General features: G+C 43.7%; 1 protein-coding gene across 2 annotated transcripts in view; it reads right to left on the reverse strand.

Moving 5' to 3' along the window:
* Positions 1–9,371: 9,371 nt before the first annotated feature.
* LOC118079479 (DGAT1/2-independent enzyme synthesizing storage lipids-like) overlaps positions 9,372–15,878 on the reverse strand; it is a 35,155-nt gene continuing 28,648 nt past the window's right edge. For both annotated transcript variants that reach the window (XM_088675505.1, XM_060277824.2), the window contains exons 5-7: positions 11,355–11,415; positions 10,744–10,883; positions 9,372–9,568 (exon numbers count right to left, since the gene is read on the reverse strand). In XM_088675505.1, coding sequence (XP_088531631.1) covers positions 9,464–9,568; positions 10,744–10,883; positions 11,355–11,415 — 306 coding nt within the window. In that variant the 3' untranslated portion in view covers positions 9,372–9,463. The remainder of the gene's footprint in view (positions 9,569–10,743; positions 10,884–11,354; positions 11,416–15,878) is intronic.

The following is a 15,878-nucleotide window of genomic DNA, read 5'->3' on the forward strand; positions in this document are numbered from 1 at the left end:
TAATAACATGTTCTGTTTACAATATTGTATCCTAGCACTGCATCAGGAAAAGCTTTCCAATTGGACCTGTCTCTTTAATTCTGAGCAATAATCACATAATCAACAGGGGAGAAATAAGTTATGCCCCTAGTCCTTGTCCATGCTGAGTACTACAATGGCAACAGAAACTGAGGAGGAGGAAACTAGCAGGATACTAGCAGTGGCATCCCCATGTCATATGTATGAAGGCAGACAGGAAGGGCCTGGCAGAAGGCTGATTGCCATTTTATCAGCTTTAATTGCACAGCCTGAACTTGCCGCATCCACCCTAATGCAACAGCAGCCGTTGTTGGAAATTCAGGTCCACCTTGCCATACAGTGGTTCAAAGTAATCAATAATCAATAAATCAGTAAAACAAAATGTTCAAAAATTAACACTGATTAACTAAAATACAATCTTATAAGCTCCCCTCCACCCACCCTTTAGTGCTTCCAGCCAATCTCATACTGCGCCTTTCTTGTTCCTTTACTCATATGTATACCTGATTCCTGACTATGCATTTTGATATTTATTACTGTGGGCCTTCATAAATCTTTTGAGAGAGCGGCATTCTCCACAAAGTTTGCTATATAATCTTTGAATTTTTCCCAATCTTTATTCTTTTCCCCCTCCTTTATCCTTTTAATTTATGCTTCTTTTGTTGCCAGATTATAATATGAAATCATTTTTAATTGCTAATCCTCTTTAATAGATACCTTTTTATTCTTCCAATTTTCCCTATTGATAATCTCGCAGCTGACGTTGCATACATTAGGATACATCTATCCTTTGGTAGGATCTCATCATCTAACGTTCCCAATAATAATAATTCTGGTTTTTTCTTAAATGAATATTTGAGTATCTTTTTCGATTCCTTATAAATCATATCCCAATAAGGCTTCATTTCGTTGCATTTCCACCAGATATGTATATATGTACCGGTTTCATTGTGGCATCTCCAACATATGTCATTACTCCCTTGTACATTTTTGCAATCTTTTCTGGCATTAAATGCCATCTGTATTGCATCTTTAGAAGATTTTCTTTTAAGTCATAATTAGCTGTAAAGTTCATATCTCTCTGCCATAGATTCTCCCATTTCTCTAACATAATTATTTTTCCCAAATCTTGACCCCACCGTATCATTGTCCCTTTTGTTAATTCCTCCTTAGTTTCCCATTCCGATAATAAATCATACACATTTTTTATATATTTATTTTTACACCTTATTAATATTTTATCTAATTCTGAAATTTCCTTATTGGAGCCATTTTCTTTAATCAATTTGAAACCTTTGATTTATTTGAAAATATTGCAGCCAACTTCTCAAGTGAGGTTTTACTACTTCATACTTCTTCAATTTTAATTCCCCATCAACCTCTTCCAATAGCTGTTTGTACGACGGCCAATTTATGCCCATATTTCGCTTTTTGACGGCTACAGTTTCCAACGGCGAAATCCAACCTGGTGTTTTAGGTTCTAGGATGCCCTTATGATATTATTCATAAAGATGTTCTTTGGTTTTAAATTCCCTTCCATTAGGTAGAAATGCCAGCCAAAACCAAGACCTGCCCCTTCCAAATCGAATATCTCATCATTTTTATTCTCCATCCAATCTCCATCCAGTTTAAAGCTGCACATTGTGGTAGAGTTCCATATCTGGTAGGCCAAAGCCTCCTCTTCCTTTGTGGTCAATTAATATTTTATATTTAATTCTTGGTTCCCCCCCCCATACAAATTTAGATACTGTACATATTTTTTCCATTCACTCAAACATTTTACACCACCCAATATTGGAAAATTTTGGAAACAGTAATTCATTTTCACAAGAACTGACATTTTGATAATTGATATACTTTGATAATTTGATATTTTTTAATTTAGCCTAATTCTCCATTTTCTTTTTAATTTCTTTCCAAATTTTTACATAATTTTCCTGAATTAAATCAATGCCTCTTGCTGTAATTTGTACAGTCATACCTCGGTTTAAGTATGCCTCGGTTTGAGTATTTTCAGTTTAAGTACTCCGCGGACCCATCTGGAACGGATTAATCCACTTTCCATTACTTTCGATAGGAAAATTTGCTTCAGGTTAAGTATGCTTCAGGTTAAGTATGGACTTCCGGAACCAATTACACTCATACCTTGGGTTAAGTGCTGTCAGGGGATTCTTGTGACTACTCTAGAGTAACGACGCTCCTCAGGTTACTTTCCCATAACGTGTTTATTGGTGCTGCTATGTACAGTGAGGAAGGTGTAGAAACATATCTTCTTACTCCGATGCAGAATCCGGAAGTGCCCCCTGGCGCGAACGCCCCCAACATAAAAGTCGTGGGACACTGAATCTCCTCCCCTTTCTTCTTTTTCGTAATTCCGGAACCGGCGGAAAGGGTCTGCGTTCCATGTTTTCCCTCTCCCCCTTCTCTCTCCTCCCGTCTGTGGAGTCTGGGCTCTTTCATCCTGCCTGAGCCCGGACACTCTCTCTCCGTGTCCTGACTGCCCTCCCCCGAGCCTGTGCTTCCTTCACTGCTCGGGGAGGGGCTGCTCCTGATGATAGGAGGAGGTACTCTGTACTCTCTCCCCCTTACAAGTACACTTCAGGTTGAGTTCCCCGTGGACCCGTCTGGAACAGATTAATCCACTTTCTATTACTTTCAATGGGAAAGTTCGCTTCAGCTTAAGAACGCTTCAGTTTAAGTACTCCACAGACCGTCTGGAACAGATTAATCCACTTTCCATTACTTTCAATGGGAAAGTTCGCTTCAGGTTAAGTACGCTTCAGGATAAGTACAGACGTCCGGATCCAATTCTGTTTGTAAACCGAGGTACCACTGTATGCCTAAATATTTCATTTTCTTTTTAATTTCAATACCTGTTATTTTTTGTAATTTTTCTGTTTCTTCTATTTCCAAATTCTTCACCAACATATTTGTTTTTGTATAATTTATTTTAAAGCCAGTCAATTTTCCATATTCTTTAATTTTTTTGAGTGCTTTTGGAATACAATTAATTGGATCTTCAGTGGTTATAATTACATTGTCTGCAAAGACTTTAATTTTATATCTTTTTCCGCCTATCACCACCCCTTTAATCTCTTCATCTTCTCTAATGCTTTTTAATAAGGTTTCTAATACAATTATATAAAGTAATGGCAATAGGGGGCATCCCTTCTTCTTCCTCTTCTTATATCTATCTTTTCCAAAAGTCTTCCAATTCTTATTAAATTTGCACATTGATTTCTATAGATGGCCCGGATCGCTCTTCAAAGGTTTCACCTATATTTAGATTTTTTATTGCCTTTGCCATAAATGGCCACGACACACTCATCGAAGGCCTTTTCAGCGTCTATTGATATCACTGCTGCCTTTTCCCCTCATTCATTCTCCAAGCACTTGAAAATATTTACTATGTTCCTAATATTATCTTTAGCTTGTCTTCCTTTTACAAACCCCGCCTGATCCGTGTGTATTATATCTTTTAATACTAAATTTATTCTTTTGGCTAATATTTTTGCATAAATTTTATAATCCGAATTTAATAATGAAATTGGCCTATAATTTGAGGGTAATTCTAAATCAGCATTTTGTTTTTGCAGCAATGTTATCAAAGCTTCTTCCCACGATTCCGGCATATTTCCTTTTGATAAAACATTATTCAATGATTCATTCAATGGATTATTACTTCTTCTAAATTTTTCTAATATTCAATTGGAATTCCATCAGGTCCTGGAGCTTTTCCTTTTTTCACTTCTCGTAATGCCTCTTTGATTTTGGGTATAGTAATTTCCTGATTCATTAATTGAATTTTTTCTGGGGAAATTTTTTTTTGTCCGGGCTAAACGATGGGGGTGGAGATGCTCCTTCAGGTATACAGGACCGAGGACTTTTAGGGCTTTAAAGGTCAGCACCAACACTTTGAATTGTGTTCGGAAACATACTGGGAGCCAATGTAGGTCTCTTAGGACCGGTGTTATGTGGTCTCGATGGCCACTCCCAGTCACCAGTCTAGCTGCTGCATTCTGGATTAATTGCAGTTTCCGGGTCACCTTCAAAGGTAGCCCCACGTAGAGCGCATTGCAGTAGTCCAAGCGGGAGATAATTAGAGCATGCACCACTCCGGTGAGACAGTCTGCGGGCAGGTAGGGTCTCAGCCTGCGTACCAGGTGGAGCTGATAGACAGCCGCCCTGGACACAGAATTAACCCGTGGCTCCATGGACAGCTGTGAGTCCAAAATGACTCCCAGGCTGCGCACCTGGTCCTTCAGGGGCACAGTGACCCCATTCAGGACCAGGGAGTCCCCCACACCCACCCACCCCCTGTTCCCCAAAAACAGTACTTCTGTCTTGTCAGGATTCAACCTCAATCTGTTAGCCACCATCCATCCTCCAACTTGCCTCATCCTCTGAGCAGGTCCTGCAGTATTTGGCCCACCTGCTGCAGATTCAGATGTGCTGTTAGAAACTACCAGAACTCAGTCTGCTACAATACCAGCTACATTAAAGCTTTATTTTAAGAGACCCTGGAAAAAGTTTGTCATGCGCAGGGCCTTTAATGGTTGGAATAGGCTCCAACCTTGCAGGACAGCGGGCAGGTAGCCGGTCAGTTTTGACCTTCTAGCAGTATCCGCAACAAGTTGAATTTTGCCTGCTGGTTAAAAATCGAGGCGAGGCTCCTTTCAGCATTCCATTGCATTTGGTGCACTGAGGGTTGTTTGGGTTTTGCAAACTGCATATGTTCGAAAGATCAGCTTCTCTCTTCAGACAATTAACTCTGGGCAGAAAGACAATATCTGCTCTCTCTCAGCAAGGTAACAGGAGCCTTAGCAACTACTCTCTGATTGGATAACAAGCTCCTAAAAGATAAGGATTGTGTGATGTTAAGACAGAAGAGGAAAAAAAGACTGTGGTTTTTTGTAACAGGTGGTTGTGTGAGAGAGAAACAGAGAGGAAAGGATTTTGTTTTATTTCTTTTGTGTTCTGAAGTTTGTACATAGTAACTCTGGATACTGATTGTCCAATAAATACTGTATATAGTTATTCTGCGTCCAGACGTCTAGTCATTACGCTACTGCCAGAAGCTTCTGGAAAACCTGCGCAAACTCTGCTGTGTTCAGGTTGATGTTATACCTGACACTTAAAAACACTATGAAGGGTTGGGGGGAATTGTGTTGGTGCCAGCACGGGGCTGAGAGTCTAGAGGCTTTTGCTTCAGGACTTTTCCTTATCCGCTTTGGAGCTTATCATTGGAGCCAGGAGCTCTAAGGTGTACCTAGTGGGCATGGGTGCCACCATCAGGCTCCTGGTCACAGGTGCGGCGGACCCTTGCCCGGTTATGGATACCCGATAGTATTGGACTCTACATCCCCCCTGGGGGGCTGGCCTGCCCTTAGTGCACGGAAATGGGTTCCCGTTAGCCAGGCTTCAGTTGCTCGCATGGTGCACCAGTTATTGCAGCTTGCGGCTTGCCTACCACTGAACATTGCCTCATTCCTTCCAAACAGGGCTGCTACAAAGGCTGTGCACTGGGGGCCTGTCAGTGGACAGGGTTTTTTAATACAGGTCATTGGAAGTCTGATACTTACAAGGGTTACGTCAGGAAGTGCCGCAGGTTGCCTCATAGCTGCCAAGTCTCCCTTTGAAAAATAAGGGATCCCAGCGGCGCGGCACCGGAAGTCGTTTCTGCGCATGTCTGACATGCGCAAAAGTGACTTCCGGTGCCGGCTCTGCCCATGACTGGTCAACCACTCTGAAGGGGATTTAGGATGTGTGTGTGTCTATGTCTGTACACAAAAGCCTTTATAGAAAGTACACCCTCTTCTCATCAAGCCTAAGGTTGAACTGCTTAAGTGGAATTTGTCTGGCACTCAAGGTGCTGGCCTGTTATTAATTGTGCTATGCTGTATTTGTTCATTTTGCTGGGCAACCAATGTCTAACTGATACATATTATTTCTTGGTTTAATCAGGACCCTCAAATCTATTGGTCACCCTGCCTCGAGGCAGGCTGCAATCTGATCCTAACCATGTTTACTCAGAAGTAAATCCCACTGCATTTGTGTGGGCTTTCCCCCAAATAAATGCGTATCAGATGACAGCTTTAATATTCCCTCCACACAACTTGATCTAGCATTGACTCCAAAGGTCTGGACCATTTCATCCCACCTGCATCCAGGCTTTTTTCAGTGTCCCCACTTTTTACATGAGTAGAATGTGTGCTTTTATTTAAAATGCATCTCTGAGTTATTTGTGGGGCCTGCCTGGTGTTTTTACATGAGTAGAATGTGTGCTTTTATTTAAAATGCATCTCTAGATTATTTGTGGGGCATAGAAATTTGTTCTTTTTTCCCCTTCAAAATATAGTCCGGCCCACCACATGGTCTGAGGAATGGGGGACCGGCCCCCTGCTGAAAAATGTTGCTGACCCCTCTCTCACCACAAGGAAAAGGAAGATTCCACTCTGCTTTTTCTACCAAGGCCAAACTGAAACAGATGAAAATCTGCCCCCCAAGGAGGTCAAATGGGAATTTTGCCACAGGTTTTAATAGAGCCAGGACTCCCCCCCCCCACCAACAAAATAGCTCAAGGCTTCTGGTTCCCGGTTTTCTATTTTAAAGTCTCTGGGCCGTACACAAAGTACGTTTCTAACAACGCTGCTTTGGGGAAAATAACTGTGATTTAAACGCTTATCGATCACGGTTTAGAAAGTAGCAGTTTATGCATATCAATAAGCTTATCACTCTTCCCTATAGCACCTGTAACCAAAACGTTGCCCCCCCCCATGATTAAAAAAACTACAATATGACTTTGAGAGAGTTAAAACACCTGCTTAATTATTATTATTACTATTATTCAGCAACAGAATTTTGCCAATGCAGAGGCTTAAAAGGGGTGACTGTCTAAACCAGGCATGTCAAACCTGCGGCCCTCCAGATGTTTTGGCCTACAACTCCCATGATCCCTAGCTAGCAGGACCAGTGGTTGGGGAAGGTGGGAATTGTAGTCCAAAACATCTGGAGGGCCGCAGGTTTGACATGCCTGGTCTAAACGGTAGGCAAAAGCAACCACACATAACACACCCTAAGAACATGATGGCACATACAAAAGGGGGGATGTGCAAATCACCCCAACACACACACACACACCCTCCAGATTCCTCCTTTTCTGCACACAATATACAGCACTGCACAGGGAGGAAAAAGAGATGCAAGATAAGCACTGCGATCTACTTTCAGCATTATAATCTGGCAGTGATTTTAAAACACTCCCCCCTGTTTTTTGGGGGGAGGAGAGCCCGGTTTTCAGGGGTTCAGGTCAAAGCTGTTTAGCTTTTTTAGAGAGAGGGAGTCCCCCATTTTAAGCCCTGTTTTATTGGGGTTCAGGGAGGAAAGTTAGTTCCATTTTGGAAAAAAATTTCCATCTGGGAAAATTTAAGGGGGAAGGGATTAGTCGCTCACCAAAAGATCGCTGTGAAAGCAACCTGCCTCATAGCAAAAACTCTGTCTTCCCTTCCAGAGATCAGGAGAAAATGAAGGGAGGGGAGAGGGGGTGGGGCCAGGGCCAGGTGCTCTTGCCTCTTAGGCAAAAGCAAAGAGAAAGGAGACCACGATCAACTGGAACCTCCTAGGCATCGAGTCGATCCCGATCGACCTGTCGGACGTCCCTGCAGTAGATGCAGAAACGCATGGGGAAGATGGTGCCTTTGCAAGAGGCTGCTTCTGGGGAAGAGGGAGGGGAGGGGACAGGAGGGGAAGGGAGAGGAGCTGTGTAAATCCAGGAGATTTAAGGGATATTTTACCATCCGGGCTGCCAGCTGGAAACGGATTTAAATACAGGTGTGCATTCAGATTGCGGCCACAGCATCATGCACTGGGCTGGCAAGCATGCTGACAGTTCTGGACTGGGGTGCCATCTTGGCCGCCTTGCCCTTGCAAGTGTATCCTTGGTGTACAGACAGGGAATGCTTTAGGAGGACTTCCTTCCTTTGGTCCGGTCGAGTGTGACCCGTGATGGTCCTCCCACAGTGCTGGTGGTGCAGCTGGGTGAAACTGATTTTCCGTCTTACCCCAAAAATAGGTTGCCTCCCACATGCAAGAGGACTTGGATGAGCTGATGCCAGGGCCCCCGGTCTCAAAATATTTTGGTCGCATTTTGCTTCCTCTGCCCAGCTGCCTCTGAGGGAGCAAGTAAGCGCACTATAGTGTGACGGTTTTAAAAAGCCCCCCCCCCCAGTGCTAGTGTGGTTCAGTTGGGTGAAAATGATTTGCCGTCATCTGATTGCCTCTCCTTACGTTCTTCAATCCTAAAGGATTTGGGGGAGTTAGCAGCATGTTTGCCTGCAGTCAAAATATTTTGGTTGCATTTGTTGCAAAGGCGTGAGTGGAGAGGTAGTTATTGCTCAGCTGCCGTGGGAAAGGCTCGGAGATGTGTGAATGCTCCGGCAGTTAAAAGGTCTGTGAGTTGGGGGGTGTCGTGATCGAGCACCTGGATATCACCTTCAAAGCTGTTGCCCTTTACAGGGATGATGGGGTGCATCTCTCTCTGTTGGGAAATGATGCCTGGTTGGATTCTGTTCCATTGGATTTGAAGGTTTGGTTGGATATGTGAGTGGTCTGGCGGCGAGCTCAGAGCTTGATTGGCGGTTAGGCATTGGTTCATAAATTGGTTGGTGGAGGGATCACGATTGGTTGTGCCGGTCCCTCCTATGTTGTTGGTTGGTGGAGGTGCCAGAATTGGTTGTTGGTTGTGCAGGCCCCTCTAATGCTGCTGCTGCATGGGTGAATTCTGTCAAAGGAATCCAGGGGCTCGACATGCTTTAGTCCGTACCCCAACAAGGGGCTAGGGCCATGCAACAGCCCCTGGGAGCATTTGGCGAAGAGGTGAAGGGCCAGCCTTCCGGCTCCATTCTCTCCCCAAAATGCTCTCCCCGCACTGACTTCAGGAAGTGAAGAAATCAGTTAGTTCTGTCTTAGAAAGATGTATGATGTATGTATGGAACCAATGTCTAAGCAACCACTCTCATTTTTGTATTTAAATAAAGTTGTGGCCAAAATTATGCCAAAAACCTTAAACTTAATTTCTGTGTGCTGTGTGAGTTATTGGGGGGTATCCTGGGGATCTCGACACGCAAGTAATATTATTTCATCTTTCAGTTAAACACTTGCCTTCCTGTTATACTCTTTGATTCTGCCTCCACTAGTGGCAAGTTCCCCCAAAAGAGGAATTCTGGGTGTAATGCAGGATAGGGCAGGAAAGCACTTGTACATCTTCGAAAACCTAGGACCTTCTGCTCACACAGCAGGTGCTGAGTTACTGAGCTAGGGTCCCTTCCAGATCATTAATAAACAATCCAGCACAATTCTGTATATATCAATTTAGCTTTAATAACATAATTATTAATGTTCCTATTACAGACATCTTGTCAGAAACACGGCAACTGTTTTATATGGACTAGTCAGCTTTGTAATGCTTATCAAATCGTTCTGAAAGAGCTCTTAATATATTTCCGGGCCTTTTTTGGTGTTTGTCCCGAAGATTATCAAGTGCAGTCTTTGCCTGTTGAAAGAAAACCAGAGGAATACATTGTGTTATACGAATAGATTGCAAAATAGGTATTCACAGTTATTAATATTTGTGAGGAAAAAGCTAAGGGGATCAGAACCAGAGGCAACCCATTTATTCCAGCCATAGAAGCACAATATGTAACTTATTTCTGGGATACACAAATGACTTTGTATAGGCCTACTGACATGTGTTGCATGAGAGTTCTTGTCTCTCAACCCTCAAAAGTGGCTTCTTAACATGGAGGGTTGGGCCAGAGCAGCCAGGGTGAGGAACCCCCACTAGGAAACTGCTCCTCTCTCACGGAATCCAGCCCACTCTCTTTATGTTTACCAAGAGCACTGTATGAGAATGGCAGAGAAACAAACATATGTGCCTTGGGCTGCCTTGTACACAGTAGTTACCTTGCATGGCTGTTACAATGTAAAATGAAAGGATGGAACCTCACAACCAAGGCATAACCCCTTGCAGAAAGAAATTATTTATCTGCACCTTTAAACAGGCAATCAAAAGCTGAAACTTGATGCAGCAAGAAACAACCAGAAAGTGTTTGGGGTAGGACCAGGCATACTAAACCATGTTCCAACCCTGTTCCTAATAGCCACCAGGACCTTACATGCTCCTCCCCTAAGCCCCCTCCCTTTGGGGGTCATTTTCCCAAGTCTTCCTTTGTGTGGGGGCGGGGTCACTCGGGCTCTGTCCTGGTGGCATGGGTTCCGTTTCACACATGTGGACAGTTTGGAGAAAGTGCAAGAGGGCAGTTGACCAATGGCCCCACAGAAGCTCAGCTCAACAACTTTTTATGCAATTGACCAACATTTTCATCAGGAGCAATTAGAATAAGATCTATTATTTGATTATTAATGTAAACCTCCAGAATGTATTTTATATAGTCAACCCTAACATAGTGGGAAGAAGAAGTCCCATTGCATGAGCAGATCTCTCTTTGTGCTGCATAGTTTGTCACCTTTAATTTGTCTCAACAAGTTAAGGAGAGGGAAAATTGAGTGATAGGCATAATGCACAAAATGCACATAATGAACTCTATATCTGGTCATATAGAATGAGGAAATCAATATGTACAATACAATTTAGAGTGAAAGAGAGAGAAAAACGAAGAGGAAAAGAAATATTCTGCTTTTAAACTTCCAAGTTTAGAGTTGACTTACTCTTTCAGCCAGCTCCACAGCTGTTATATTTGGATCATATGGGATAGGTTCTCCAATAAATGTCCTCAATTTCACTGGAAACCCTCCGTAAATGGGAAGGTACATACATCGAGTTTTTTCATATAGCCATTGTGTCAGCCCTGTATATGAAATGGAAGAAGATTCTGAAGCAAAGCGACACCATATCAAATTTGAAATTAGTTGACATTCTCAGTGTTTAGCAATTGCAATAGATACACGCCAGAGAGGAAGAGTTAAATAATATGCGTGCTTGGGAAAAGAGATACAAGATATTGTCAGCTCTTTGCAATCAGATTCATCAGTTTTGTACAATAGACTGCAGAATATGGTTTGTTTCCTGTTCAATTCCCCTCTATGTTAGGGTTGCTCCCACATTTATTGATTATAGCTTTCTGTTAAATCTAATAGAAAACTAAGCAAAGGCATGTTCACTCAGTACTGAGGCAGGCAACACAGCTTTTGCAGATAAGTGTATATGGAATAAACTCTATTTGTGAGTAGTAAATAGATATTCATTTAAAAATATCATTCTATATTAGTAAAATGTTTATTGCCTGAGATCTCTTGATGAACCAAGGTATTTAACTTACTTGTCTTTCCAATGGTCCTGTACGCTTCACAATTGTTTTGTGTAAAAATAGGGATGATGGGCTAAAAGAATAAAAGATGAAGCAAACATGAAAAGAAAGGTGAGGACTGGGTGATTATTTTGTCCCAATCAACTGGGTAATTACTTTGTCCCAATCATCCCACCTTTATTTTTGTTATGGACTACAAAGAATGCTTCACATCTGGGATTATATTGAGAAGCAACTCATAAATGATAATGTAATTGGCTTTAAAATTCCTGACACATCTATTCAGATATCTCAGATGAAGAAACTTCAGAAGCTGTCCTCCAGATTTTCAGGAATTGAAGGGGGGGAAAGAAAAAAGGATTTCCTGGTTTGCCCTGAGGGGGGGGGAGAAGCCAGGTTCAGCGAACTGGCTGCTGATTTTTGGAGTTTGGGGGCAGCTCGTAGGCAACGAGCACCTGCAAAACGGTCTTGGGGATGACCAGGACTCTGAGGGTTCCTGTGGAGGTCAAAAGCGAGTTCCCAACGGGTCTTCAGTTCCATTTGGTGCTGGCCTAACCTGGCTGTCAAGCTGTGGTCTTTGGGCTCCAGTGTGCTCCAGCAGCAGGCTGCCTCAAATTTCCTACTCGGCCAGCAGCCTATTTCCCAGAAAATAAAACCAAGGAAAAAGGGATTTATTATTCAAGTGTCTTTAGCATTTGGATTAATTTGGTGAACTTCCAGGAGAACCAAAAGGCAGTCTTCTCCGGAAACGGTGACTATCCTGCATGGGAACAAGCTGGCTGAAGCAGTGAATGAAACAAAGAAAGTCTGCCATTGGAAATAAAAGGAGGGGGACAGGGGGTAAGAACTTTGAAAACTTTCTTTTAAAAGAAAAAGCATTCAAACTTTTGTTACTCCTGCCCCCTGGATTCAAGTGGCGGCGGCTATAGCATCTCAGGAACTATTTGCAGACAACTTGGCTTTAATTGAATTGAGGGAAAAGGAGACGCTTTTAAGATTTAGATCTGCATTGGAACCTCTACTTACGAATTTAATCCGTTCCGAATGCACATTCGTAAGTAGAAACATTCGTAAGTCAAAACGATGTTTCCCATAGAAATGCATTGGGAATGGATTTATTCGTTCCAGAGCCTAGGAAAAAGACCCTTTAAAAGAGACTTTAAAGGCATGCACCCCACATTACCTTTCAGTGCAGGGAGCGCGGGCGGGTGACGGTGACGCAGCAGGTTAGTGGTGGTGGCAGGGGCCTGATCCGGCCGTAGGCCGAGTGGGGTAGGTGGCGATCTTGTGGGAGGCTGGCTAGGGGCGGCGGGGCCCGATCCGGCCTTGGGCCGAGCGCCAGAGGCAGCAGGAGGCCACTACCGAAGACGGCGGGACCCGATCCAGCCATGGGACGAGCACACGAGGCTGCAGGAGGCCGCTAGCTGCGGCGGCGGGGCCCGATCCGGCCATGGACTGAGTGCCGGAGGCGGCGGGAGGCCGCTAGTGGTGGCGCTGGCGCCTGATCCGTCCATGGACTGAGCACCTGAGGCGGCGGGCGGCCACTAGCTGCGGAGGCGGGGCCCAATCCGGCCTCCGGCTGAGTGCCCGAGGTGGCGGTAGGCCGCTAGCGGCAGCGGCGGGGCCCGATCCGGCCATAGACCGAGCGCCCGAGGCGGCGGGAGGCCGTTAGCGGCGGCGGGGCCCGATCCGCCCATGGACCGAGCGCCCAAGGTGGCTACCCTCATAAAGCGAAGCTCCGAGCCGGCAGTGAAGGAGCGGTGTTTTTTTTTTTTTTTTTAAGGATTTGAAGACATTGGACACCATGAGTAACAGAAAGAAATTCAAGGGGAAAAAATTAATTGAAAAGAATTGGCCACGGGAGGAGATTTCAACAGAAAGTCAATCTCCCCCATTGAGAGAACTGTGATGCAGTTAATTTGCCTGTAGCCGGAAAGACTGAAAGGATCTTATCAATTACCAAGGATTGGGCTCAATACCTTCCCCCTGAAGCAGGGTAAAGGGGAGAAGGGCTGACTCCAGTAAAATCCCTGTAATTTTATTTTTTTTAATTTGGATTAGGGAAAGTCTCCCTGGAAGCTGGAGTTGGGTCCCTGGAGGGATCAGTGAGCCGCCATTATGATATGACAATACCTGAAGGAGCGTCTCCACCCCCACCATTCAGCCCGGACACTGAGATCCAGCACCGAGGGCCTTCTGGCGGCTCCCTCATTGCGAGAAGTGAGGTTACAGGAAACTAGACAGAGGGCCATCTCGGTAGTGGCACCTGCCCTGTGGAACGCCCTCCCAGCAGATGTCAAGGCAATAAGTAACTTTTTTACTTTTAGAGGACAACTGAAGGCGGCCCTGTTTAGGGAAGTTTTCAATGTTTGATAATGTACTGTTTTAAATATTCGGTTGGAAGCCGCCCAGAGTAGGTGGGAAAACCCAACCAGATGGGCGGGGTATAAATAAATTATTATTATTATTATTATTATTTATTTGTTTACCTCTTTGAAGTTGAGAACTGTCAATTTTGAAGATAGCACAAAACATAATGTTGGGTATAAGAAGTTTGATAAATGCTCTTTTCATAAATGGTCACAAGATTTTTAAGATATGAAGAAGAATTAAAAATGAGAGTATAACCAGTTCGGATATAAACTTGGTCCCTGATGTTTTTGGAAATAAGATCTACGCCACTTCCTGCTCTGTTCTGTTCTCATGAAATCTGAGATGAGCAGGATGTCTGTAGCCACAACATCACCTGATGGCCTGGACTTTCAGAAGGAACTTTTGGAATTGCTTTTGGACTTGAGAAATGAATTGCGGCAAAATAATATATTGTTGCGTGAAAGTAATAGACAGTTGCGTGAAATGCGTGAAAGGAATCAGAATTGTGTGGACAGTGAAAAAGGATTAATTTCAATAGAGAATGAAGAGAAGCAAGAAGAACAATAATCAGTCTTGGACAATGTAATTGACTTTAAAGAAGATGAGGAAGATGCATGGAATAATGTCCTCCCAGTGAAAGAGGGAGGGCAGGATCCATACTGGGGCCAGAACTTAAAGGGGGGGGTTGAGATAGGGCTGGAAAGTGGAAATATAACTGGATGGTTTTGTACTACAGTATTTAGAGAATTGGGGAGGCAGCAGGGGATGATCATGGAAGAATGGGAGGTAGGCTGGGACAGGGTAGGAGTGGGGTGAGGGGTAATAATGGATGTAAATTTTTGATTGATCTAGAATCTAGATGGTCTGGAACTGGAATGACTTATGGAACTCGCTGAAGTATCTGGGAGACCCTGAGTCCAGGGTAAGGGCTGAATTAGTTTTAAGTGTTTAAATGTTAGTATGATAGAATAATTTATATTTATTTTTTGTGAAATTCTTGGTAATAAATTGTAGGCTAAGGGGAGAAATAGAAGATAGAAGGACAGGAAAATAAATTTTGATTTGGATAAATTGATTAATTATTGGTGAAGAATAGATGAGGCTTTTAGAATAGAATATTTGAGTGATAATGATAAAATGCATTAGAATGATTTAAGATATAAAATGGAAATTGCTTAATTGGAATTTTAAAATGTGGGGAATTGAGGAAGTCAACAATGTTAAGTAAAAAATGTAAGAATTGATATTTTTTAAATGTTTTATTTTTGTTTTTGTGATTTTGTAATATTGGAAAATGAATAAAAATTATTTGAAAAAAGAAAGAAAACATTTATTGAATATATGGGAAATAATTGTGTACAGCTGAAAACACTGGCAGCATTAAGATAAATTCTACAGTGTAATATGTTTTGATGGATTCAATAATGACCGCTCCCCACATAAAAAGGGCAGCGACTTTTGCGTGGTCACACGCAGTTGCCTGGATCCCAGTGCTGCTCCTGGTAGTTCAGGGCTGGCTTCATCCTCCCCAGGCGGGATACCTGCAGTCTCAGCCTACCTCAGTCAACCACCCAATTCTGCCTGGAGAGGCGTTGCCAGGGGATTGGCCAGGTAAGGGGAGGGATCGCCCTGCCCACAGAACAGAAGGTGTAGCCTATCTGGGAAGCAGCAGTCGGCTCCAGAGCTTCTCCCACCCTCCACTCCCTCAATTAAGTTTTCTTTTGCAGGTTAACCTCTTCTCCAAAGGTACGCAGGCACTGCTACCTCAAGGTCGCTGTTGAAGGGCCGGAAAGGAATTTGCCTGCATTGGCAGGTTTCGCCTTTCCCGTGGCATAACATCACTACTTTGGCGGTCTCAGGCCTTGGGTAGAATCCTTTAGTCTATCTTCCTAAATGGGGGGGCATGAAGCGGTGACCCACGCCCCCCCCCTTTGCGGCAGTGCAGGGTTCCCCGTTAAAGGGGTCTTGGGGGGAGTTTTTTTGTCATTGCTCTCCCCTCAAGCAGTGGTGAACGGGGGGGAGGGGGGCTCTCTGCTTGAACATATGTTCAGCAGAGCCAGCCCAATCCCCACACATTCTGGTTAACCCTGAAGTCTCCCAGATCCCTGACTGGTGAGTGGGAAGGATAAATGCCCAATGCCTGAGCCAAGGTCTCCCAACATC

The sequence above is a fragment of the Zootoca vivipara genome, chromosome 8 (genome assembly GCF_965207765.1).
Source record: "Zootoca vivipara chromosome 8, rZooViv2.hap1.1, whole genome shotgun sequence".
Lineage (NCBI taxonomy): Eukaryota > Metazoa > Chordata > Lepidosauria > Squamata > Lacertidae > Zootoca > Zootoca vivipara.